We start from the raw sequence: 27109 nt of genomic DNA, 5'->3' as shown, positions 1-27109 counted from the left end.
AAAATATTTTCAAAGCTGTGCTTAGTTTATTTGCTAGATGTAACTCATTTTGGGGAGAAACGCTAAATAAGCCTCGTCAAAACTGGAAATTTAAAAATATTTCTGCATAATGTTTCAGTGCAATATGGGGGAAAGTAACATTTAATTGGGTTCAGTCTGTCCTCCAAACTGTTGAATTCCAACAAGCTCCCATCGCAGCTTATGACTGATCGATTGGTTAAAACTGACAAACGACAGTAGAAAAGGAAAGGATTTTCTTTGTCAAACAGGCAAGCTGACACATGGGTTGAAAAAGCTAGTCATTGGTATGTGTGGATTGAACCAAAGGAGCACCTCTCGCTGTCCCTTCATTCAGGAATTATGAGGAAAGTCTAACAACAGAGAATAAAATAAGGTGAAATAAAATTCGGAGGGTGATCCTGTCTGAATAGTTTTTCCTCCATGTTTAGAATTCTGCCGCTTGTATATTTTTAAAGCAGCCCACAGTAAAATGAAATGGATTACGCATGTGTGAATTAACACATGAACAAATGGGGGACAGAAAAATGCTCTCTGGTCTGTCCAGCCTCTTCCACACAATAGCCTTGTCTTGTGCATCACAATATAAGCACCACCCCCAACCCCACCTGAAACCTTATGATCTCCTGGGAGAGGTGAATAAAACTGGTTAAAAGCCTAGGCCAATTTGGGAGTTAAAAATTTGGGAAAATTCCTCTCTGACACCCAAAAAACAGTCGATACTAGTCCAGGATGTTGGCCCTGGGAATACTATGCAATATGTTTCCATTTTGATGTGTGTGTTTCTAAATATGTTCCATTCACTGGTATTTTTCTCATCCCTAGGCTGGCAAATATAAGCAGGCTCAGATCCAGTACAGGAAGATTGTGGCATGGCTGGAGCAGGAATACTGCCTGACACAGGAGGAAAGTCGGAGAGCCAAGACCCTCATTCTGGCAGCGCATCTCAATGTGGCCATGTGCTACCTGAAACTGAATGAGTACCTGAAGGCTGTGGAGAGCTGTGACAGGGTGAGGAGTGTGCATTACTAGGAGGACCCTCTGTTGCAGAGTTCAGTGACTCAAATACTGACTCAATGAAGCAGGAGTGCCTTTACAGCACAGGTTCATGCCGGTGTTCATGCAGCTCATGAGCCTCCTCCCATTCTATTTACTTTAGTTGGGATCATTTTCAAAGGTTTTATTTGACAAATATGTGTTTAAGATTGGGGCTAAATGTGTTGAAGGAGCCCATTTTGGGTGATTTTCAGAATACCACCCTGACTTGCAGTGACTTGTAGAACCCTTAAGTGCATCGACGGGCAGAGGGATCTGGGTGTACAGGTCCACAGGTCACTGAAAGTGGCAACGCAGGTGGATAAGGTAGTCAGGAAGGCATATGGCATGCTTGCCTTCATTGGTAGTGGTATCGAGTATAAAAGCTGGGATGTCATGCTGTAGCTGTATAGAACCTTGGTTAGGCCACACTTGGAATATTGCATGCAATTCTGGTCGCCACATTACCAGAAGGATATGGAAGCATTGGAGAGGGTGCAGAGGAGGTTTACCAGGATGCTGCCTGGTCTGGAGGTTATTAGCTATGAGGAGAGTCAATTACCAGGGGACATAGATTTAAGGTGAGAGGAGAAAACTCCAGAGGAGCTGTGCGGGGCAAGCTTTTTATGCAGAGGGTAGTGAGTGTCTGGAATTCGCTGTCAGAGGAGGTAGTGGAAGCAGGTACGATAGTGGTGTTTAAGAGGCAGCTTGACAAATACATGAATAGGATGGGAATAGAGGGATACGGACCCTGGAAGTGCAAATGTTTTATTTGACGGGCAATATGATCGGCGCAGGCTTGGAGGGCTGAGGGGCCTGTCCTGTGCTGTACTTTTCTTTGTTCTCTTTGTTCTTTGTTCTTTGAATCGAACTGTGTTGTATGTATTGCACAGTTCCTTGGGAGTGCATCTTCTGATAATCACTGGCTCAGGTGGAATTCAAATACGAGGGACATGGGTTAAAGAATTATTCACAGAGAATAACCAAGTTTTGGAATACATCACTAGGAAATAACATTAAACCTGACAATCTTGGTGGCAAAGAACAATTGAATGTGTTTCTAAAGAGAGAAATGATCGCAGGGTTTATGTGTTGGCGAGATAAATTAGATCGAAAATGGGTGTTTATTTTTTCAAATGAGTTTGCGTTATTGGACTGTGAAGGGGTCTGTGTGAAGCGGGTTGGTTGAAAAGAAACTTTAACTATCCCAATATAAATTGAGGTATTGGTGGTGTACAGGGGAAAGAGGAGGAAGTCTTTGAAGTGTAGTAAGGTGAATTTTCTTGGTCAGTACTTTTTTAACCCAATTAGGAAGGAGGCATTGTTGGATCTGGTTCCAGGAAAATATAGGGTCAATTGGATCAAGTGTTAGTAGGGAACATTTAGGGAACAGTGATCATAGTATCATAAAGTTTAGATTCACTATGGAAAAAGACAAAGAACAAGCAAATTTAAAAATACTTAATTGGAGGAGGGATAATTTCAATGAGCTCAGAACAGGTCTGTCCTGGATTCAATGATTGGCGGGCAAAGCTGTAATCATACAATGAACTGCCTTTAAAGAGGAGATATTCAGAACAGTCGAGATACATTTCCACAAGGGAGAAAAGGAGGACAAACAAAACCAAAGTTCCCTGGATGATGAAAGAGATAGAGAGTGCGATGAATCAGAAAAAAAGATGCATAGGACAGATTTCAGATTAATAATACAAGTGAGCACCAGGCTGAATTTAAAAAGTTCAAAGTGGCAGTGAGAAAAGCAATAAGAGCAGCAAAGAGAGTGTATGAAAAGAGACTGGTAGCTAACAAAAGGGAAATCCAAATGCTTTCTGTTGATATACACATAGGAAAAGGGTAGTAAGAGGAGGGGTAGGGCCAACAAGGGACCAGAAAAATGAGTTTCACACATGAAGACAGAGGGCATAGCTGAGGCACTAAATGACTACTTTGCATCTTGCTTTACCAAGGAATAAGATGCTGTAATGTCATAGTGAAAGAGGAGGTGGTTGAGACACTGGAAGGGCTAAAAATTGACAGGGAGGAGGTATAAGAAATGCTGGATGTACTAAAATACAAGATGTCACCAGGACTGGAGGAGATGAATGCAAGGATACTGAGGGAAATAAGGGTGGAAAATGTGAAGGCACTGGCCATAACTTCCAGTTCTCCATAGATACAGGAGTGGTGCTGGAGGACTGGAGAATTGCAAATGTTACACCCTTGTTCAAAAATGAGTGTAAGGATAAACCCAGCAACTACAGGATATGAAGGGTGTAAGGGAAAAGGGCAAGGAGGCATGAGTTGGCAGTAAGCTGGCATAGGGGATGTAAGTGGTCTTCAAGGTGGGTGGTGGTATGGGATGGCATGAGTTGGGGGGGAGTGAGGGTTGAGGGCTAGAGGACCTAATGTTTAAGAACATTCCCCACTCTGCGCGCCTGCCTTGGGAGAAAAAATCCACGCCAAAGTTGACTGACAAGAACCAGAGAGTAGTAGTAAATAGACTTGAGGATGTGATGTTCCCCTGGGATCAGTAACCAGGACCACTGCTTTTATTGATATAGATTAAAGGCTTAGGGTAGGATTTTCCAGTCGCATCAGTGGCGGGACCAGAAATTCACGCCCAAAGTCAATGGACTTTTGGTTGCTTTCCAAATTTTCCAGTCCCACCCGTGTCGGAAAATCGTGGCCATAGATTTGTCTTACAAGGCACAATTTCAAAATTTGAAAATAACACAAAACATGGAAGTTAAATTAACTGTGAGGAGGATAATGTCAGGCGTTAAAAGGATATAAGCTGTTGGAAAGGGGGAACAAGTGGCAGATGAAATTTAATTCAGAGAAATGTGGAGTGATACATTTTGGTAGGAAGATCAAAAAGAGGCAATGTAAACTAAATTCTAAAGGGGGTTCAGAAAGAGAAAGACCTGGGGGGGCTGGTATATGTACACAAATCATTGAAGGTGGCAGGGTAGGTTGAGAGTGATCCTGGCCTTTATAAAACAAAATAGAGTACAAAAGCAAGGAAGTAATGATGAACTTTTCTAAAACACTGTTTTGGCTTCAAGTGGAGCATTGCATCCAATTCTGGTCACATGTGAAGGCATATAGAAAAGATTTATGAGAATGGTTCCAGGGATAAGAGACTTCACTCATGTGGATAGATTGGAGAAGCTGGGGCTGTTCTCCTGAAAGAAGAGAAGCTTGAGAGCAGATTTGATAAAGGTGCTCAAAATCATGAGGGGACTAGACATTACAGATAAGGAGAAACTGTTCCCATTGGTGGAAGGATATAGCACAAAAGAACACAATTTAAGGTGATTGGCAAAAGGGGCACCAATGACCTGAGGAAAAGCCTTTTTTACACCAGTGGTTTGGATCAGGAATGCACTGCCTGAGACTATGATTGAGGTAGATATAGTCGTGGCTTTCAAAAGGGAGTTGGATTAACATGGTGGGCTGAATGGTCTCTTTCTATGCTTTCTATGATTCTTTGATGCTATGAACATGAGAAAACCTTTTTTTTGTGCAGCAAGTGCACATGTGATTGGGAATGCACTACCTGAGAGTGTGGCTGAGGCAAATACAATCATGGCTTTCAAAAGGGAATTGGATAAGCACCTGAAGAGAAAGAAATTGCAGGGTTATGCGGGAAGACGATGGGAGCTTGCATGGATATTACAAGCTGAATGGCCTCCTTCTGTGCTATAATCATTCTATGATTCTATAAGTTTATAACGTCCCCATTCACCCAAGTAGCATCTGATATACCTTCTTATTCACTCAGCCCATGTGATTCAAGGCTTGACACCTCTGAGCCTACCCATCCTCTCTGACCCAAATAGAAACACAGAAGATAGAAGCAGGAGTAGGCCATTCGGCCCTTCGAGTCTGCTCCACCATTCATTATAATCATGGCTCATCATCCAACTCAATAGCCTGCTTCCGCTTTCTCCCCATATCCTTTGATCCCTTTCGCCCCAAGAGCTATATCTAACTCCTTCTTGAAAACATGCAATGTTTTGGCCTCAACTACTTTCTGTGGTAGCGAATTCCACAGGCTCACCACTCTCTGGGTGAAGAAATTTCTCCTCATCTCAGTCTTAAAGGGTCTACCCCGTATCCTCAGGCTTTGATCCCTGGTTCTGGACTCCCCCACCATCGGGAACATCCTTCCTGCATCTACCCTCTCTAGTCCTGTTAGAATTTTATGGGTTTCTATGAGATCCCCCTCATTCTTCTAAACTCCAGCGAATATAATCCTAACTGACTCAATCTCTCCTCATATGTCAGTCCCGCCATCCCAGGAATCAGTCTGGAAAACCTTAGCTGCACTCCCTCTATAGCAATCCACAAGATGTCCTGAGAGTTTCTTGGCTCAGTTGGTCATTTATGTTTCGGTTAGAGTGGTCCCCTGGATACCTGTTTGCCTGCCCAACCCAAGTACTTTATAATGAGTGCACCAAATGTGTCCCAGCTCATATCTCTTTCTTTCTCCTACCCTGAATGCACTCTGACCTGACTTATTGGTCCAGCCACTCGCATCAAGGGCTCCCAGTCTTGCTAGCTGACTGACTGACTGCTTGTCAGCCTTGGCTCAGTGGTAACACTGTCATCTCCAAGTCAGAAGGTTAGGGATTCAGGCCCCACTTCTGTGACTTGAACACATAATACAGACTGACACTCCAATGCAGTATTGAGGGAGTGCTGCACTGTCAGAGGTGCTATCCTTCAGGCATGTTGTTAAACTCAGGTTTTTTCTGCTCTCTCAGATGGATATAAATGATCCCATAGCATTATTTGAAGTAGAGAACAAGGGAGTGAGAAGGGATTTAAAAATATAAACAGCACTGTGGGTGTACCTACACCACATGGACTGCAGCATTTCAAGAATGTAGCTAACCACCATCATCTCAAGGGCAATTAGGGATGGGCAATAAATGCTGGCCTAGCCAGTGATGCCCACATCCCTTGAATGAATAAAAAATGTATAAAGAGCAAATGTATTGTAATTATCTGCAATTGAATTAGTTGATGATAATATCGATTCCTAGAAATCATCTCACACGATTCCTCACAAGGGTCATGTGATTGAAATAAAAATTTATTGGATTGATAGAGACTGTCGGAAATGAGGTAACTCATAAAGGATAACAGGAAACCATTGCTAGATATCAACAACAAGCTCTCTCTCTCTCTAGCAGTCCCTCAAAATGAGGAGGACACTTGCCACACGGCCCAGGGTAAGAGCTTGTGCTTTTAACATGGGGAGGCTGTTGTGCCGCAGCTACCGCCCAGTTCTGATTGACCAGGAAACTCTCCCACTCTTAGTGCATGCCATAGGCATATTAGAAGGATTTACAGACTCCATCAAGTGTAATAGTGAGGAAAGATATTAGCTCCGACGATGTGGAATCTGTATGGGTAGAGCTGAGAAACACTAAGGGGCAAAAAACATTAATGTGGGTTGTATATAGACCCCCAAACTGTAGTGGTGATGTTGGAAATGGCATTAAACAGGAAATTAGAGATGCATGTAATAAAGGACCATCTGTAATAATGGGTGACTTTAATATGCTTAAAGATTGGGCAAATCAAATTAGTAACAATACCGTAGAGGAGGAATTCCTGGAGTGTATACGGGATGTTTTTCTGGACCAATACGTTGAGGATCCAATGAGAGAACAGGCCATCCTCGACTGGGTACTGTGTAATGTGAAAGGAATAATTGACAATCTAGTTGTGCGAGGCTCCTAGGGGATGAGCGACCATAATATGATAGAATTCTTCATCAAGATTAAGAGTGACGTAATTCATTCTGAGACTTGGTCCTGAATCTTAATAAAGGAAACTACGATGGTATGAGATGCAATTTGGCTTTGATGGATTGGGAAACTTTACTTAAAGGGATGATGGTGGATAGGCAATGGCAAACAATCAAAGAGCCCATGGGTGAACTGCAACAATTGTTTATTCTTGTCTGGCACAAAAGTAAAACAGGAAAGGTGGCCAAACCATGGCTTACAAGGGAAATTAGAGATAATATTAGATCCAAGGAAGAGGCATACATATTGGCCAGAAAAAACAACATACCTTAGGAATGGGAGCAGTTTAGAATTCAGCAAAGGAGGACCAAGGCACTGATTAAGAAGGGGAAAATAGAGTACGAGAGTAAGCTTGCAGGGAACATAAAAACTGACTGCAAAAGTTTCTATAGGTATGTGAAGAGAAAAAGATTGGTGATGACAAATGTAGGTTCCTTACAGTCAGAAACAGGGGAATTTATAATGGGGAACAAAGAAATGGCTGACCAATTAAATACATATTTTGGTTTTGTCTTCACAAAGGAGGACACAAATAATATACCAGAAATGTTGGGGAACACAGGGTTTAGTGAGAGGGAGGAATTGAAAGAAATCAGTATTAGTAGGGAAATGGTGTCGGGAAAAATGATGGGATTGAAGGCCGATAAATCCCCAGGGCCTGATGATCTGCATCTCAGAGTACTTAAGGAAGTGGCCCTAGAAATAGTGGATGTGTTGGTGGTCATCTTCCGAGATTCTATAGACTCTGGAACAGTTTCTACAGATTGAAGGTAGCTAATGTAACCCCACTATTTAAAAAGGGAGGCAGAGAGAAAACAGGGAATTATAGACCAGTCAGCCTGACGTTGGTAGTGGGGAAAATTCTAGAGTCCATTTTAAAAGATTTAATAGCTGAGCACGTGGAAAACAGTGGCAGAATCGGACAGAGTCAGCATGGATTTAGGAAAGGGAAATCATGCTTGACAAATCTACTGGAATTTTTCGAGGATTTAACTAGTACAGTTGATGAGGGGAGCCAGTGGATGTGGTTTATTTGGACTTTCAGAATGCTTTCAACAAAGTCCCATATAAGAGTTGGTGTTAAAATTAAAGCACATGGGATTGGGGGTAGTGTACTGAGATGAATAGAAAACTAGTTGGCAGACAGGAAACAAGAGTAGGAATAAACAAGTCTTTTCTGAATGGCAGGCAGTGACTAGTGGGGTACCGCAGGGATCGGTGCTGGGACCCCAATTATTCACAATATATACTAATGATTTAGATGAGGGAATTAAATGTAATATCTCCAACTTTGCAGATGACACAAAGCTGGGTGGGAGGGTGAGCTGTGAAGAGGATAGTGAGATGCTTCAGTGTGATTTGGACAAGCTGAGTGAGTGGGCAAATGCATGGCAGATGCAGTATAACGTGGATAAATGTGAGGTTATCCATTTTGGTAGCAAAAACAGGAAAGCAGATTATTATCTGAATGGCTATAAATTGAGAGAGGGGAATGTGCAATGAGACCTGTGTGTCCTTGTACACCAGTCACTGAAGGTAAGCATGCAGGTGCAGCAGGCGGTAAAAAAGGTATGTTGGCCTTCATAGCCAGAAGATTCGAGTACAGAAACAGGTATGTCTTGCTGCAATTGTACAGGGCCTTGGTGAGACACAGCTGGAATATTGTGTGCAGTTTTGGTCTCTTTATCTGAGGAAGGATGTACTTGCTATAGAGGGAGTGCAGCGAAGGTTTACCTCTCCACAGATGGTGCTTGACCTGCTGTGCATTTCCAGCATTTGTTCACAGAGATCACAGAATCTTAACAGCACAGAAGAAGGCCATTCAACTCATCATGTCTGCACTGGCTCTCCAAATGAGCATTATGACCTAGTGCTATTGCCCTGCCTTTTCCCCATATCCCTGCACATTGTTTCTATTCAAATAATTATCTAATGCCCTCTTGAATGCCTCAATTGAGCCTACCTCCATCACACTTCCAGGCAGTGCATTCCAGACCCCAACCACTCACGTCACATTTGCTTCTTTTGTAAATCACATTAAACCTGTGCCCTCTTGTTCTTGATCCTTTTATGAGTGGGAACAGCTTCTCCCTCATGATTTTGAACATCACTATCAAATCTTCTCTCAGCCTCCTGCTCTCCAAGAAGAACAATCCCAACCTTTCCAATCCACCCTCATAGCTGAAGTTTCTCATCCCTGGAACTATTCTTGTAAACCTCTTCTGCACTCTCTCTAATGTGTTCACATCCTTCCTATAATGTGGCGCCCAGAACTGTACACAATACTCCAGCTAAGTTCTAACAAGTGTCTTATATAAATTCAGCATAACCTCCTTGCAATTGTACTCTATGCCCTTATTAATAAAGCCCAAGATACTTTATTACCTGCTCTCTCCAACTGTCCTGCCACCTTCAATGATCTCAGGTCTTTCTGCTCCTGCACCCCTTTAAAATTTTACCTCTTATTTTATATTGCCTCTCCATGTTCTTCCTACCAAAATGCATCACCTCACACTTCTCTGCATTGAACTTAATCTGCCACCTATCTGCCCACTCCACCAACTTGCCTATGTCCTCTTGAAGCTCCACACATCCTCTTCGCATTTCACAAAACTCCCAAGCTTTGTATGATCCGCAAGCTTTGAAATTGTTCCCTGCACACCAAGATCTATATCATTAATATATATCAGGAACAGCAAGGGTCCCAACACCAACCCCTGGGGAACTCCACTGCAAACCTTCGTCCAGCCTGAAAAATATCCATTGACCATTACTCTCTGCTTCCTATTTTTCAGCCAATTTTGTATTCACATTGCTACTGTCCTTTTTATTCCATGAGCAATAACTTTTCTCACAAGTCGGTTGTGTGGCACTGCATCAAATGCCTTTTTGAAAGTCCATGTACGCCACATCAACAGCATTACCTTCATCGATCTTTTCTGTTACCCCTTCAGAAAACTATAGCAAGTTAGTTAAACACAATTTAGAAATTCATGCTGGCTCTTCCTTATCGACCCAGATGTTTCCATGTGACTACTAATTCTATCTAATTGTTTCTGGAATCTTGCTCACCACTGAAGTTAAACTGACTGATCTGTAATTGCTGGGCTTATCCTTACAACCTTTTAGAATCTGTGGATTTTAACAAGGTTGGCAGAAGATTATTGGGACACCTTTGAGAACATTCAGGCTGCTTTGTTGTTCCATTTCAGTTCATTATGGTTTCTGTGATAGTGTTATTATAAGAGGCTTTGTCACTGTTACAGCTTGTCTATGTCCATGTATCAATGTATCAGTCCAACATAATCCTGGTAACCTCTGAGAGACCCAGGAGAAAGGCCATCAAGGATTCAGGACACATGTTATTCAGAACAGCTGCTTCCTGCAACTCAAACACCCTTCAAGGGCATTATTTGCGTGGTGCTGACCTCTGAACTCCTGGTCTAACCATTATTATAGGTCTCATATGGTTCTGACCTCTGAAATTCTGCTCAACTCCTCTCCTGCTGCCTTTCGTCTGTCAGCTGAAGCCTTTGATCTGGCTGTGCTAGAGTCAGGTACAAAACATGAACAAAGTTAATGCAAGACACAGAATGGGCATCAAGATTAAAAACAGTAGCAGAAAAGAAAAGGCAAATCAAAATGTGATAGCTAGACTTTGAAACCCTGAACATAGCAAGAATAAAGGAACATCAGAGCATAAGAAATAGGAGCAGGAGTAAACCATTCAGCCCTTTGAACCTGCTCCGCCGTTCAATGAGATTTCAATACCATTTTCCTGCACTATCCTCCTATCCCTTGATGTTTGTAATATGTAGAAATCTATCGATCTCATATTCAATGACTGAGTTTCCACAGCCCTCTGAGGCGAGAATTCCAAAGATTCACCGCCCTCTGAGTGAAGAAATTCATCCTCACCTCAGTCCTAAATGACCTGCCTCTTATTCTGAGACTGTGTCCCTGGTTCCAGACCCTCCAGCCAAGGGAAACATCCTTCCTGCATCTACCCTGTTGAGTCATGTAAGAATTTTGTAAGTTTGACCACCTCTCATTTTTCTAAACTACAGAAAATAAAGGCCCAATTGATTAATCTTTCCGCATAGGACAATCCCTCCAACCCAGGAATTAATTTGGTGAACCTTCATTGCACTCCCTCCATGGCAAGAATATCTTTCCTTAGGTAAAAAGACCAAAGCTGCACACAGTACTCCAGGTGCAGTCTCACCAAGTTCTATATAACTACAGTAAGACATCTTTACGCCATACTCAAAACATCTTGTAATAAAGGCCAACAGACCGTTGCTGTAGTCAGCACTTGATGGTTGGTGCGGAGGGTGAACTTTCTACCATAGAGATACATGTGCCAATATTCACAAGCGTAGATGCAGGCTAGTGCTTCCCACTCGCCTATAGAATATTTGTGTTCAGGTTCTGACAATGGGATTGATGCATAAGTAATTGGTCATTTGTTTCTTTCAAGATACTGTGGGAGTACAGCTCCAATCGCATTTCCTGATGTATCTGTTGTGACATATGTTTCTGCATGTGGGTTGAAATGCGCGAGGACTGGCAGAGATGATATCTTCATCTCTAATGTATCAAACGTTGTTTGCTCTGCGATTGTCCATTGCCATTATGCACGTTACCTTTTGAAGAGGCTCTGCAATCTCTGCATACTTACAAACGAATTGTGATAAAGGTTGGTGGTACTGAGGGATGATGCCAACTCTTTCACATTAGACAGTGTTAGAAGTGCACGAATGACCTTGACAATGTCATGTGTAGGCTTTACTCCAGCTGATGTCAGTCTGTCCTCTTAAAAAGTCAACATTGGGTGTTGACTGTGCATTTATCCTTGTTGGGTGTCAAGTTGTGTTGTGAGCCAAGTGAACATTGTTGATAACTGCTGATCGTGTTCTGTTTTGTCCCTTCCATGGTAAACCATGGCCAGAATTTTATGTCCTTTGAGCAGGTGCGCACCCGGCCCGACAGAGCATGAAATCACATGAGAAGACACAGGCTCATGTCCCGACATCATAGCATGCTCGCGCCATATTACGCTCAGTGGGCACACTGAGAGTCGAAAGCGTGCCCGCCGGCAATTAAGCAGGCAATAAGTCCATTATGGAGTCAATTGAAAGTGATTTTATGTGGCCTATCCATTTTTACAGTTGGTGGACATGCCAATCGGCCTGGCGGGCTTCACACTTTTGCTAGAACCTCGATCCAGGGCAGGATGAAATGCCCGGGGTGAAATACAACAGAGAGAGATGTCTGGTGACTGAGGTTTTTTGAGTTCTGCTGCCAGGTGCTTGAATGTGCTGCGTGGACATCATTTGCTGCATCTTTTTTCTTCTCATTTAATTTGTACAGGTCTGCAGCTCCCTGAGGCAGCTCCACAGCAGCTGTCTGCCTTCAGGGAGCTCACTAGAAGTGCCCAACTGCACCCTCGCTTTTCTCGGTGCCTGCCCTCTTCCCACGAAACCCCACCCCCACCCCCCCTTCAGCACCGAGCCTTTCTTAACATGTATTTCACAGTGGCTGCCCGTAATTGGCCAGCCAGCGTGAAATTGCATTTGGGGGCTGATCACGGCCGGAAGCACATTTCACAACCACTTACAGGCCCACTGATTGTGTGTGCCCAACGAGCGCAAGATTCAGGCCCATGTCATCAAGTAGGCTGAGTGTTCCATCAACACCTGACAAGACTGACAAAACCATCTGCTGGAATGTGCAGAACTCAATCCAAAGGGCAGCCTGCAGTTTTAAAATACACATTTGTGAGCAATAAAAGTTGTAAGATATTTGCTTTGCTCTGCCAGAGGCATTTGGAGATAGCTCAATTGCATATTGAGCTTTGTGAGGACTGTGGAGTCATGAAATAGCCAATAGTTCTTGAATCATAGGAAGTGGACATTCGTCTGGAATGATTGCTTTGTTGCCCGCCTTAAGGTCGATGCATAGTCTAAGTTCACCATTTTTGCATCATGCTATGACTAGGTTCGACATCCATGGCAATGAGGCGATTCGCTTAATGATACCTTCTGCCACAAGTTGTTTCAGATCCTGTGACACTTTGGCAGGTATTGTAAACAGCAACTGTCTCAAATTTTGCAAAACTTCAGAATTGGCGTGTTGATGTGAGGAGCATGTCAGTACCCCATAATCTGCCCAAACTTGGTAAATAAGGGAGGATAGCATTGTTCATAGTCAGTGTCAGCGATCACATTAATGTGTGCTAGGGTTGGGTCTTCAAGTTTCAAGCCAACTTGATCAAATATGTTTATCCCCATAAGGCTTCTGCCTTCAGCTATGTAGAAGGTGAACTTGTCTAGGGTGACATTTTTGTAGCACAGTGGAACTGTGATTATTCCCAAAACTGGAATAATTGAGTTATCATCAGCTTGATGATTGTCTGTTGCAGGAGTGAGAGGAAGTTGCGAAAATTAATGATAGTAGAGTTTGTCACTTGATATAAATACTTTCACACCCACATTGAGAAGTGGCACTGACATGCCTGCAATCTCAATTGAGCAGTCCTTAAAATGACCTGGTCCACTGCCACCAGTGATGGTTTATATATGCCACACCTCACTCCCAGGAGTGAGGTCACGTGTAAAACCGATGAAGTCCTCTTCTTCGATGACCTGCACATCTTTGCAAAGTGATTTCCCTTTAGGCACTTTTTCCCTCCAGTTGGACATGGCATGCGATCAATAATTTGGGCACAGTTTTGAAGGTATCTGACCATGATGAGGCACATGATGATGAGACTCCAGAGGTCTCTTTGTCCATACCCCTTGCACATGAACTGGCTGGGCAAGCTATGTTTGGGATCCTGAGCCTAAGGGTGTATTTCTGTGCAATCTCTTCAAATCTAACATGGCAGATTTGATTTGGACTGCCAAAGTTCCAGGGTTAAATCATCATCTTCCCTGAGGAGGCATTCACTAATTCATGGAATTGCAGTATTATTCGAAAAGCTGGTCACGAATTAGTTCACAGGTCATTTCAGTGCCAAATTTATATGTAGAAGCTAATTGCTCCAACACTGCCACGTACTTTTTAATGGGCTCACCATTTCCCTGGCATCTCTGCCAAAGCGTATATTGTTTGATCATCACACTTTTCTTTGGCCCACAGTATTTTTCGAGAGCACTTACTGCCGTATCAGACATAAGCATGTCTTCTGTGAGCTGCTCAAATATTTGCTGGCCATTTGCTCCTGGACAATATATGAGTAGCGCCACCTTGCAGGCTGCTGCTTCATCCAGACTGTTCAGCCCTGCTAAAAGCAAGTAGGTCTTGAACCCCCAAAATCAATTGATCTCATGGCTTGAGCGGATCTCCTGGCAAACAAGGAAAGGTGCTGGAGTCAGTAAATTTTAAACTATTCTCCATCCTCATTGCCAATTGTGTTTTGTGCCTCAGAGATATGCACAGGTGATACGCCAGTTTCTATGTCTGAACTGGAGTCTTATTGAATTGTTTAAAATGTCTGCAGCGGCCATAGGCTTCCAGCTTACTTTTAGTTTCTCTTTCTCAGTCATCACACCCAGGCTTGACTAACAGCAGACCAGAGAAAAGTCAACAGACACACATAATCAAACACCAAACAATTGAGTACCACAAGGGGTTCCACAGTTTGAAGTCCTGGGAAAGAATGATTTGGAATATGGCACGGTGGGGGTTATTTTTGACTTTATCACCTCCTGGAGGGTTAAGCTGGTGCAGTCCACCCTTGATGAAAGCTGCACTGATTCACTGATTTTAAATAGTGAAGTTCAGGAGGGCAAACACTTACCCAGGACCAACAGTTCTCTGATGGCCGAATGGTAGAAACTGGCTGCATGGTTCCTACTAGTAGATGTCGCACTGTGCAATAAACTCCCTGTTCAACTGGACCCTGTGATGGCATCTGATGTTCGGTTATCACCAGGTAAGTTTTCCATGGCTTGCAGACACTATCAGTGGCATTATGGAGGATGCAGGACATCGCAGTTCTGATGTCCCCAAGATATCGAAAAAAAGATTTGGATCATGACTTTAGGACATTCCAAAGTGCTTTACAGCTAATGAAGTACTATTGAAGTGTAGCCAGCATTGTGATCCAGGAGATACAGTAGATGATATTCACACAGCAAGCTCCCACACACAGCACAAGAACAATCAGATATTCTGTTTGCTTTAAAAACAGAAAGTGCTGGAAAAACTCAGCAGGTCTGGCAGTTCCTGTGGAGAGAGAAACAGAGTTAACGTTTCAAGTCCAACATAATTCTATCTGCTTAGTGGTGTCAGCGATGGACAAGTATTAGCCAGGACACTAGTGAAAACTCTCTGCTCTTCTTCAAAATAGTACCATGGGATCTTTCATGGCAATCTTAGAGGGCAGACAGGACCTTGGTTTCATCCAAAAGACGGCAGCTCCATCAGTGCTACATTCCCTTAGTATAGTACTGTTCTGCCAATCTAGATTACGGCTCAAATCCCTGGAGTAGGACTGGAACTCAGAACATTCTGAATCAGAGGCTAGGTTACAACACCTTCCATCTTCTGGTACAAAGGAGCACTTAGGGGACTTTAAAAGCAGTGCTGAATTCTCTAACTTATTTACATGGTCTGGAGTTAACTGATCTGGAGTGAAAGCCCATATTCTAGCGGTCATTTTATAGGTGCTGTCTTTCGTAATGGTTTTCCTAAGCCCTTATGAATGCTTATAGTTTGCTTTCCAATGATCATAGTCATATCGATCAAATAAAGACAAGGAAGGTAATGATAGAGAGAATAGTTTGAGGCTCAAGGTGAGAAAGAAATTGCCTATCAGGCATTTAGCTTCTTCAGCAGTTCAAACCCGTGACTTCCATCAACTCAGAGGACAAGGGCAGCAGGTGCATAAGAATGGCTTCACCTCCAAGTTTGCAAAGCCCTGCTTGGTTAGAATACATCTGGAGCACTGTGCACAGTTCTGGGCACCACACCTCAGAAAGAATAGATTTGTCTTGGAAGCAGTGCAGTCCTGATTCACCAGTATGTCACCAGGGTTCTGAGGATTAGGTAATGAGGGGAGATTGCATATTCTAGTTTATATTACCTGGAATGTAAAAGGTTAAGGGTGATTTGATTGAGGACTTTAAGGTTTTGTTAGGTTGGAGAGTGAGAAACATTTTCTGCTGGTGATGGAGTCTAGAACAAGGGGATATAATTTTTATGATAATTAATTTAATAACTTTAAATCTGAGATTGCTGGATTTTTGCTAGACAAGGATATGAAAGGATATGGAGCCAAGGTGATGGGATGGACTCAGGGTCTTTAGTCATTGAATGGCAGAACAGACTCAAAGAATTTAATAGCCTACTCCTTTCTATGTCCCTGTGTATTTCACGCACCATCCTGACTTGCACATATAATGCTGTTTCTTTATCCTAGTTGCAGCAAAATCCTGGAAGTCCCTACCTAACAGCATTGTGGTCGCACCTTCACCATACAAGCTGCAGAAGAAGGCTCATCACCACCTTCTCAAAGCCAACCAGAGATGGGCAACAAAATTGGGATTGCCAAGGATGCCCACATCCTCAGAATTGAATTGTTAAAAGGGTTTTTTCTTGTAATTTTCCCCCTGCCCAGGATTGTTCAAGAGATGCTGGAAGAGCCTCCCCAGACATGGGGGACAATATTTAAGGCTTGGACAGACTTGGATGGCATAGGGTCCTAAGAAGTTTTGAGGAAATTAAATTGCTTTGTCTGTGGGTGTCTGTCCAAGCCTTAAATATTGTCCCCCATGTCAGGAGAGGCTCTTCCAGCATCTCTTGAATAATCCTGGGCAGGGGGAAAATTACAAGACAAAACCCTTTTAACAATTCAATTCTGAGGATGTGGGCATCCTTGGCAATCTTTAGTCGATTTTTAAAAACAATTTCTTAGGACATGTCTGGATGAAGCACAACTAGTTTTAGAATGAAATGGCTCTCAATAAATGCCATTAATATACAGTTAATTTGCAGTAAGGGTGTCAAACTTAACCTTCATTTCTATTCATGTGTAGGCATTAGAGATTGACCAAGCCAATGAGAAAGCACTGTACAGACGCGGCGAAGCAAGACTTTGTGTTAATGAGTTTGATCTGGCAAAGGCAGACTTCCGGAAGGTGCTCCAAGTCAACCCTGAAAACAAGGCTGCAAAGACTCAAATCGTCCTGTGCCAGAACAGGATGAAGGAGCACCACGAGAGGAACAAAAAGATTTATGCCAACATGTTCCAAAAGTTTGCAGACAGAGACTCGAAGGTGTGTTGAAAGGGATCTGGTCGAATGACTAAAGAAAGAAGGACATGCATTAATTGTTAGTGCCTTTCATAACCTCAGGGTGTCCGAAAGCACTTTAGAGCCAATTAAATACTTTTGTAGTGTTATCACTGTTGCAATGTCATGTTAATGCTACTTGCTGTTCTGTAGAAACTGTTATCATGAACACTGCCCTGTGCAGTAATTACTCTGCCCTCTCGTGTGTTAGCCATGCACTTTTGTCATTGGCTCAGAAGATCTTGGGAGTTATCACAACTCCCAAGATTTGAGCATATAATCTATCCTAATGCTTCAATGGAGTACTGAGGCAATACTGTACTGTTGGAGGAGAACTTAAATCAAGGCCAGGTCTGTTCACTCAAGTAAATGTAAGAGATCACGGCACTATATGAAGAAGAGAAGGGGAGGACTCCCTGTTTGCTGGTCAGCATTCTGACCCTAATAAATACCACTGGAAGAATATCTGGTCACTTGTTTCATTGCTGTTTGTGGGAGCTTGCTGTGTACAAATTGGCTGCTGCATGTTCTACATTACAACAGTGGCTATATTTCAGAAGTACTTCAGTGAAATGCTTTGGGATGGCCTGAGGATGTGAAAAGTGCTATATAAATGCAAGTTCTTCCTTTTAGTGCTAAATGCTTCAACCATGTGCTTGAGACAGAGATCACTCCATCTTTTAAAGTAAGAATAGATAATCACTTGAAGCAGGGACATATTACAAGACTATGGGAAAAGAGCAGAGCAATGGAGTTAATATTGGATTGCTCTCACAAAGAGCTCTCACAGAGAGAATGGGCTGAACAGCTTCCTTCTAAGCTGCAGGCATCTATGGTTCTGCACTGTGTTTAGATTTCCCTAGGGTATACAGCTAACCTCTACTCCTCCCCCAACTGCCTCCAGCTCCGTCCCTAGGAAATACACCTAGCCTTTGATTCTCCCCTGTGTCCTTAAGACCATGCGCCTAGCCTCTGATTCTGTACCCCGTCACCAGTGCATGAGAGTATACTTTGTCCCTCCTTCAACCAAGGCTGTCCCAAGTGGGGTCCGGGGCCCAGGGCAAATCACGCTGTGTGGGCCCCTCATGATATTTTTAGACAAGTTTCCTCTGATGACTGGGCCCCTGAATATGTGTGTGAAAAGGAGCACCAGCAGCGTCCCAGCTACTGAGCACTCGGTTACAAGCATGTACTGCACTATTGACTGTGATAACTGTGTCGTGTGTACAACTACACCTTGCTCCCAAGGCTGAACATAATTGTTGGCTCTCCTTTTGTTCAGGAGATCTCTATGGGATTCCGTTAGAACATTTCATTCACACACCCCACACCCCAGCTGGAGAAAAAGGCCATAATTTTCCAGCCCCTCATGCCGGTGGGATCTTCCGGTCCCGCTGGTGTAAACAAAAATTTCAATGGCTTGCTGACCTCACCAGGAGAGACCCACCTGGGGGTGGGGTTGGAAAATTCCAGCGTTTCAGCTTTTTTCTAAAAATTACAAACAATAATTCGACTTTCTTTTAAAAAAATATAACTGCCTATCTTCCAACATTAAGCAAATGTTAGTTGCAAATGGGCACTGGAAGAAAAATAAAATAAGAAGCAGCGTGTTTAAATTGCCCCTGACTGAATAAACACAGCAAGTAAGTGACTTGCCCCACAGGTGGGATGCTATGCACTATATGCCCACTTTAAAGATGTTAACTAGTTCAGAATAGTTCGTCTTGACCGGCTGCAGCAAATGAGAGTTGGAATCAAATCTGCTGCCATCGAGGTCAGCGCTGCCATCTCCAAAAATGACGGGTGGTGTTGAGCCTGCACTGCGTTTTGGAGAGAGATACCTGCTTCGCTTATTCACTTATGTCCACCAGTAAACACTCATTCTGAGCTTAGAGTGCGAGAGACAGCGGATCAGCTGGTATGTACTACAGGCTGTATTACATCTGACACGGTGATGGTGAAGCGCAGGAGCCCCCCCAAAGTGCGGGGCCCGGGGCGGTCGCCCCGATCCTTTGTACCCTAGGGGCAGCTCTGCCTACAACCATTCCAGTCATGCACATCAATTGTGAAAAGCAACATTCTGCCGTTTAACATTAGACAACCGGGGGGAGGGGCAGGCAATGGTATAGTGGTATTGTCACTGGACTAGTAATCCAGGGACCCAGGGGAATGCTCTGGGGACCCAGACTTGAATCCCACCATGGCAGATAGTGGAATTTACATTCAATAAAAATCTGGAATTAAAAAGTCTAATGATGACTATGAAACCATTTTCAATTATTGTAAAAACCCATCTGGTTCACTAATGCCTTTTAGGGAAGGAAATCTGTTGTCCTTACCTGGTCAGGCCTACATGTGACTCCAGACCCACAGCAATGTGTTTGACTCTTAAATGCCCCCTGAACTAGGGCTGGGTAATAAATGCTGTCTTAGGCAGCGATGCCCACATCGCATGAACAAATAAAAATAACCTGCTTTACTTCAGTGGACTTGGTGTGGAAGTTCCTTTCAAAAACAGTTATATATATATATAATTGTCATTATTTTTTTCTGTTGCAATTTTTGTGATGCAGGTAAGCAGGTGAGAGGATGTACATTGGCCTCTCTTACTCCCAAGTCCTCCATCTTAGCTGTGTTGCTGCAGAAGGGAACCAAAAGACAGAGAACGTCATTGCTCACTGCTCGGGTTTGTCGCAACATGTCAGAACCCAGACCATTCAGTCCCCAATTCTCTCTTTTTCCACTACTCTTCATCCTGCTCCACAATCTGTCCATCGCTCAGCGGGCAGACAAGTGGCCTCTGAACCGCCTGTTTCTGGTTGCATTCTGAAACTAGCCAGTTCAGAGGTCATTTGAAAGAGAGAGTTGGGGAATAAATGGTCTGAGCCCTGACATGTTCTTTACAGTCTTAAATGTCTTCTTCTAATCCATCGCCCATGCCTTGCAGGGGGAAACCAGCAAATCTTCAAGGCAGAAGGAAAGGAATATATTTAAAGAAGTGGAAGGGGATCCGCCTGAAGAAAAGAAAGCCAGAGAAGCAGAATGAAGAGGAAAAAAGTGCCTCTGTAGGATGAAGCAACTGGTGTCTGAGTAGGCTGCAAATCGTGCTCCAGCATTTGAATCCAGGACAGTGCCCCATTTTAAGAGGGCATTGAGATACTTGCTGCCAAATAACAGGAACAAAGGGATTATTATTGCTGGAGATCTCTACAAGTTCAGTGTATGGCAAGTCAATGAGAACTTTGAGTCACAGAACCCCCCAACCCCCGGCCTCCATCTCCCCCAAGGAGCTGTAGTAAAGCTTCATAACCTTGAGTGAAAATGTTTTTCCTAATCCTAATCATTCCAGAATCTAACAGAAATAAAGGTTACAATCCTCCTACTTTGGCTATTGATTTTAGTCCTTGAAGTAAGAAGTCAAACAACACTGAGATTCAGTTTCATAGTAAGGGTGGAGCGCTCTATACTGACTCTACAAACATTCATTCCCAGATGTATGTTTTTCCAGAGTAAGGCATCTTCACTTATAGCACTTACTCCATTAACAGCAAGTCAGGCTTCTCAATATATATCACATATAAACTGACTAAATAATTTCTGCTTCCTCCCCCACCATCCTCTGAACTAACTGCATCGCTGAAGAATTATCCTTACTAAAAGAATCAGTGGGAATTCTGGATATATTTTGACACAATCTTAAATGGCTAGGGAACTGACATTATTTACACATGTTTGAGTTTTATGTATGTTTCAGTAATAAAAAGCCTGTTTTATGCTGAAAACAAGAGGAAGCATTAATGCAAAACATTTCCATTGAATGCCTTCCCTGGTACATTTCACTGTGTGCTCACTGGCATTTTGATTACAGTGTAGAATTTGGGCCTTTAGGGAATGTGGAGTGGTCTGATATGTTAGGTTTAATTGCGCATGGCCTGGTGTCTAACCAATTAAACTTTGACCATACCCATTCAATCAGAGTTAACTTGTTTAGCTAGCAAGCATTCTATTTATTGGACTGAGCAAGTCGCTATGAATTATTATAAAGACATGAATTAGGATAAATGTCATTTCTTGTTATGTTCCATCAAACAAACCCAACTAAAGAACAATAGGGTCTATTTACATTTCATCTTTAATGCAGTAAGTTGCCCCAATGTGCTTCATAGGAGTGTAATCAAACAAAACTTTACAAGCCGCATATAGAGGTAGGAGGACAGGTGATGAAAAACTGGCGAAAGAGGTCATCTTAAAGGAGGTAGGAGAGCTAGAAAGGAGGAGAGTTTTAGGGAGGGAATTGTAGAGTTTAGGGCCTACATTTGCTGAAACCATTGGTGCCAATGGCAGGCCGAAGGAAGTGGGGCATGGACGAGTTCAAAGTTGGAGGAAGGCAGAGTTCTTGGAGGGTTATCAGCCTGGATGAGGTTACAGAATTAGGGAGAGGTAAGGCCATTGAGAGATTTGAAAGATGAGCATATTAAAATCGAAAGAGGCAGGAAGAAATAGCCAGTTATAGCCAGAAATAGTGCATGGCTCCTACTCATTGAGGGGTGGATGAAGTTAATTATAACGGTACTCGTCAGATCTCGTCAGAGAATTTGAGGGTAGTGTCCTAGGCCCAACCATCTTCTGACCTTCCTTCCATCATAAGGTCAGAAGTGGGGATGTTTGCTGATGATTGCATAATGTTCAGCACCATTCAGGACTCCTCAGGTACTGAAGCAGTCCATGTCCAAATGCAGCAAGACCTGGACAATATCCAGGCTTGGGCTGACAAGTGGCAAGTAGCATTCATGCCGCACAAGTGTCAGTCAATGACCATTTCCAACAAGAGAGAATCCAACCATCGCCCCTTGATGTTCAATGGTATTACCATCACTGAATCCCCCACTGTCAACAACCTGGGTATTACCATTGACCAGAAAGTGAACCGGACTAGCCATATAAATACTGTGGCTACAAGGGCAGGTCAGAGGCTAGGAATCATGCGATGAGTAACTCACCTCCTGACTCCTCAAAACCTGTCCACCATCTACAAGGCGCAAGCCAGGAATGCGATGGAATACTTTCCACTTGCCTGGATGAGTGCAGCTCCTACAACACCCAAGAAGCTGGACACAATCCAACACAAAGCAGTCTGCTTGATTGGTACCACATCCACAAACATTCACTCCCTCCACCACCAATGCACAGTAACAGCAGTGTGTACCCTCTGCAAGATGCACTGCAGGAATTCACCAAGGCTCCTTAGACATCACCTTCCAAACCCATGACCACTACCATCTAGACGGACAAGGGCAGCAGATAGATGGAAACACCACAACCTGGAAGTCCCCCTCCAAGTCACTTACCATCCTGGCTTGGAAATATATCACCATTCCTTCACTGTTGCTGGGTCAAAATCCTGGAACTCTCTCCCTAACAGCACTGTGGGTGTACCTACACCACATGGACTGCAGCGGTTCAAGAAGGCAGCTCACCACTACCTCCTCAAGGGCAGCTAGGGATGGGCAATAAATGCTGACCTAGCCAGCGAAGCCCAAATCCTATGAATGAATATAAAGAAATTCTCCATTAGAATCCACATGCTGTGCCTTCTAACTGCTCCAGCCTATCCTTTGTTCAGCTCCCATGAGTTACTTGGCTGTCAGCCTGAGCTGCTCCCTGCAATAATTTCAGAGCAGCATTGGAGGGATCCTGGGCTCATGTTGTCCATGCATTAATTAGTCTCAGTAATGACACAAAGATTGGGGAGATCTGCAAAGGGAAATTTTCTGCAGAGAGTGAGGGTGGGGAAGTGAGTATGGTAGAGGTACAAACTGTTGAAGCTTGCAGTTCAGCACTAAGTTTGGTAATAGGTTAATGCCATTAACTGTGGATTAGAGATGGGATATTTGGCGAGGAGGTGAGGTAGAATCCTCCTCCTACTCACATTGCATCGGCTTCCGTTGGAAAGTGCAAGTGTGTGGATATTGGCTGAAGACTTGCTGTGACTCCACCCATGACTGAACAGCCTGTTAATAGTGAAGACAGGGTTTTCCAACGGTTTTCGGGGCACCGATGTCACGACTAAATGGGGATGCCAAGCCCACATTTGATGGAAATCAGACTCGGGGAGTAATTTTCCTGGATGCAGCCTCCTTAGTGGAAGCCACATCCCAGTTTACTATCTAACTAATGATAGCGGGCAGGTTCCCAATGCGGCTGGCCCAATCACAGGCCCTGAAGTTTCTAGAGCCTCAACTGCCCCTGCAAGAAAGGTAGGTGCTGCTGAGGCAGGCAGAAATACGAGGGCAACACAAAATGGACTTGCACTCAAGAGGAGTGGAAATTATTGAATGAATGCAGTCCCCTCCTATGGGAGGGGAAACCCTTGTTCCCTTGTTATGCTGTTTACGAATGTCAATCATTTATGATTCTGGTTTTGTTTAAATAATGAATAAGTCTCTTAAGTGAGACTTAACCCTACAAACCTCTAAAGGCATTAACCCAAAAAGTGCACAAAACTGGGTGTATTTGTTAATTAAAGATTCTTTGGTGTTAGAGACCTTGTTAGTCAATCCCCTGAATTACCATCCATACTTAAATTTAAACAAAAATATTTTTTAAAAAATACACCAGAACAGATTAGAAGCACAATAGTATTATCCTTGACAATTCATTGGGTGTTTTGGTTCTAAATGATTCTTAGTCATTTTTAGTAAAAAATTAAGCTCTCTTTCAATAGTGTTTTAGGTAAACTGCACAGGGGGGTTTATTGATTTACAATTTGAGGGAATAAAATATTCACAGGATATTAAAGAGCCCGATTACTGATACGAAGAGCTGAAGCATGGTGTGCTTGTGTGACTGAAGAATGCCAAACGATTCGTCCAGTGTTGCAAGGAGCAGCTTTCATCCTTTGTGCTTCTTTGAAGTTCTTAAGCACAAGCTGGTTGTTCTAAGCTCACAATGCCCTTAATTTCAAACAGTATCACTGAGCACAATTATAGGATTTGGTTTGAGCGTGTTTTTAAAAATGCACAATCAACAGAGCTTAGAACAGAGAGATTAACTTGCAATGGAAGGCTCAGCCACAGTTCTAACTGAATGTTAAAAATTTTATCTTGTGTTTACCATTTATCATTTTGCAAGAAACATCTAGAACATTGTGTCCTGACATCTTGGTCTTTGAACGTGTGAGTAATGGATGCATGTACAGAGCGCACATTGTATTGCTGTTGTGAACTTCCAACGGGACTGATGTTCACTTCCCCCCTCTCACTGGTGTAAATATCACGTTTTTACTCAAAAGAACCAGATGGGAGATGAGGAGAATTTTTTTTTACACAGTGAGATGTTATGACCAAGACTGAGAAGGTGGTGGAAGCAGGTTTAATACTAAATTTCCAGAGGGCATAAGTTTTATGCTTGAAAAGAAAGAAACATTACAGGGCTATGGGGAAAGAGCAGGGGTGTGAGACTAATTGGAGAAGTCTTTCAAAGATACTTTAGGCCGAATGGCCTCCTTTTGTGCTGAAAGAATCTATGACCACTTTGTGCTGCTTCATCCAGCACTTAAATTGAAAAATAACTCTTGGAGAAAATGTTTAAAACTGGACTTAGGGCAGAGCTGCAGCTCCACTTGGACAATGTCCTCAGTTCACACATCTGCTTGTTATCATAAGCACAACACATTCAGCATCACTTGCCGAGAAAACCCTTCTGAGCTTTTCCCCTGATATCTTTGACATTTCTGCCCTTTTTTTAAAATTCATTCATGGGATGTGGGCATATTGCCCATCTCTAATTGCCCTTGCGAAGGTGGTGATGCACCGCCTTCTTGAATGGCTGCAGTCCATGTGGTGAATGCACTCGCACTGTGCTGTTGGGTAGGGAGTTGCAGGGTTTTGACATAATGACTGTGATGGGATGATGATATATGTCCTTTGGGTGGTGTGTGACTTAGAGGTGATCTTCGAGTTGGTGGTGTTCCTACGTACTGTTGTCCTTGCCTTTCTAGTAGAGATTGCAGGTTCAGGAGATTCTGTTAAAGAAACCTTCGCAAGTTGCTGCATTGCTTCTTGTTTAACTGCCAATGCATCGACCTGCCTTGTCAATTCAGCAGGTGTACAACTAACAAAACTCAAATCTCACTTCAAAATCAGAAACCTGAAGGCTCATTCAGAATGTCAGAGCCTCCATGTTCTCTGCACAATGTCTTATACGTCTACCATTCAGACCCTCATCAAGCTACCTATTGCAGACTCCAGAAAGCAAAGTGAAAATTGATTAAATCGTCCACAGGAAATCCACGGCTCTCATTAAGTGTTTCCTTAGCTTTCAGTTGTGCTCTACTGCGGGAGGTGGAGGAGCTGTCATTAATCCTTGTAAGACTAGAGTGAACAAGTGCATTTTAACAGAGTGCAGAGATGGGAATATTTGAATGAATGCGTGAGTAAGCAAAGGTGTAACTCCATGAGCCATGAGCTCACACAGAGGTGTTACAGTTTGCTGAGTGTAGAGCACTCAATGGGGTAAATTGTTCTCTATGGTGCATGTACACATCAGGAAACAAATGGAGTCAAAACCGTGCACCTGTAATACATAAAATTCTCCTCTTGGTGTTCAATTTCCTTCGTGGTCTTGCCCTATAACCTCCATGAGGACTACAACCCTTAAAGCATTCTGTGTTCCTCCAATTCTGCCCCAACATTGGGGTCTGTGCCTTCAGTCGTCGAGAGCTTAAGCTTTGGAATTCCCTCCCTAAGCCCCTCTGCCTCTCCACTTCCTACTCCCAAGACACCGCTTAAAACATAGCTCTTTGACCCAGCATTTGGTCTCCTGTCTTAATGTCTTATTCTTTGACTTGGTGTCAAATTTTGTTTGATGACACTCCTGTGAAGCACCTTGGGATTTCTTACAACATGAAACATGGCGGCTGGGATTTTCCAGTCCCGCCACAGGATCTTCCGGTCCTGCCAAAAGTCAATGGGCTTTTGGCTGGCCTACTGCATCCCGTGGCAGATTCCACAATGTTGGGACCGGAAAATCCGGGCTGCTATATAAATGTAAGCTGTTGCTGTTGAATCAGTTGTATGACTGAATTCCTGATACATGACCATGGTACGTGAAGCTTTGCATTGGAAATGATAAAGGAGCAAAGATTGCCCTGAACTCCAGGGTACAGTTTGTTCACATTGTAAGGCATTAGTCATACAGTTAAAAAAACTTGGGAGAGGAGAGAACCAAAATTCGTATACTTTCACTTCTCTTTTTGTTCTCAAAGGGTCCATGGCTTTTTTTAAGCTTGTTTTTGGTCTGTGCAATTTGATATCAGATGACATTGTGCAATCTAAATTCTGCAGCAAGTACCAATAGAAATGGAGCAATGCTTTTCACTTGTCAGTCTTATGTTATTTGGGGGTGTTCGGCATTTGGGACTTGTTGGAGACTGACCAAACTTGTTTCCTGTTGGACCCTCACAGCTCTCAGATAGAGAGAGAGAGAGAAAGTTTCATCCATTAATCTCAACTAGATTTAAACCCACAGCTCTGCTGGGGCAGGGTGTTGACAGACTGTGGCTTACAAGAAACATGTTTTGCTTAACATCTGCCTACTTGAAATATTTTACCTTTGGGGATTCTGGACATTTCCTATGCTGCTGAGTCAGAGCCAGTTTTCAACAAACTCATTCTTGTTCATTTCTGTCTCCTCAGGAGAAACACTCAGCACAACTTCTTGCAAAATATAATAGCCCACTTCTCCAATTTACTGTAGAGACTGTCGACTGGATTTAATGCAGCCCATTGCAGTGGGAACCATGGCAGCTGGCCCACTTAATCACAGGACAGAACATAAGAACTAGGAGCAGGCGTAGACAATTAAGCCCCTCAAGCCTGCCCCGCCATTCAATACAATCATGTCTGATCTCATTTCGGCCTCAACTCCAATTTCCCG

At 43.2% G+C, this 27109-nt stretch overlaps 1 protein-coding gene across 2 annotated transcripts in view; it reads left to right on the top strand.

The window, feature by feature from the left end:
* Nucleotides 1-20555, top strand: part of LOC121281895 (peptidyl-prolyl cis-trans isomerase FKBP5-like) — a 257052-nt gene extending 236497 nt beyond the window's left edge. For both annotated transcript variants that reach the window (XM_041195034.1, XM_041195035.1), the window contains exons 8-10: nucleotides 844-1029; nucleotides 16919-17158; nucleotides 20121-20555. In XM_041195034.1, coding sequence (XP_041050968.1) covers nucleotides 844-1029; nucleotides 16919-17158; nucleotides 20121-20219 — 525 coding nt within the window. In that variant the 3' untranslated portion in view covers nucleotides 20220-20555. The remainder of the gene's footprint in view (nucleotides 1-843; nucleotides 1030-16918; nucleotides 17159-20120) is intronic.
* Nucleotides 20556-27109: the final 6554 nt, after the last annotated feature.

The sequence above is a fragment of the Carcharodon carcharias genome, chromosome 9, assembly GCF_017639515.1.
Source record: "Carcharodon carcharias isolate sCarCar2 chromosome 9, sCarCar2.pri, whole genome shotgun sequence".
Classification (NCBI taxonomy): Eukaryota; Metazoa; Chordata; class Chondrichthyes; order Lamniformes; family Lamnidae; genus Carcharodon; species Carcharodon carcharias.
Note: the sequence above shows the minus strand (reverse complement) of the source record. Positions and strands in the feature narration are given on the sequence as shown.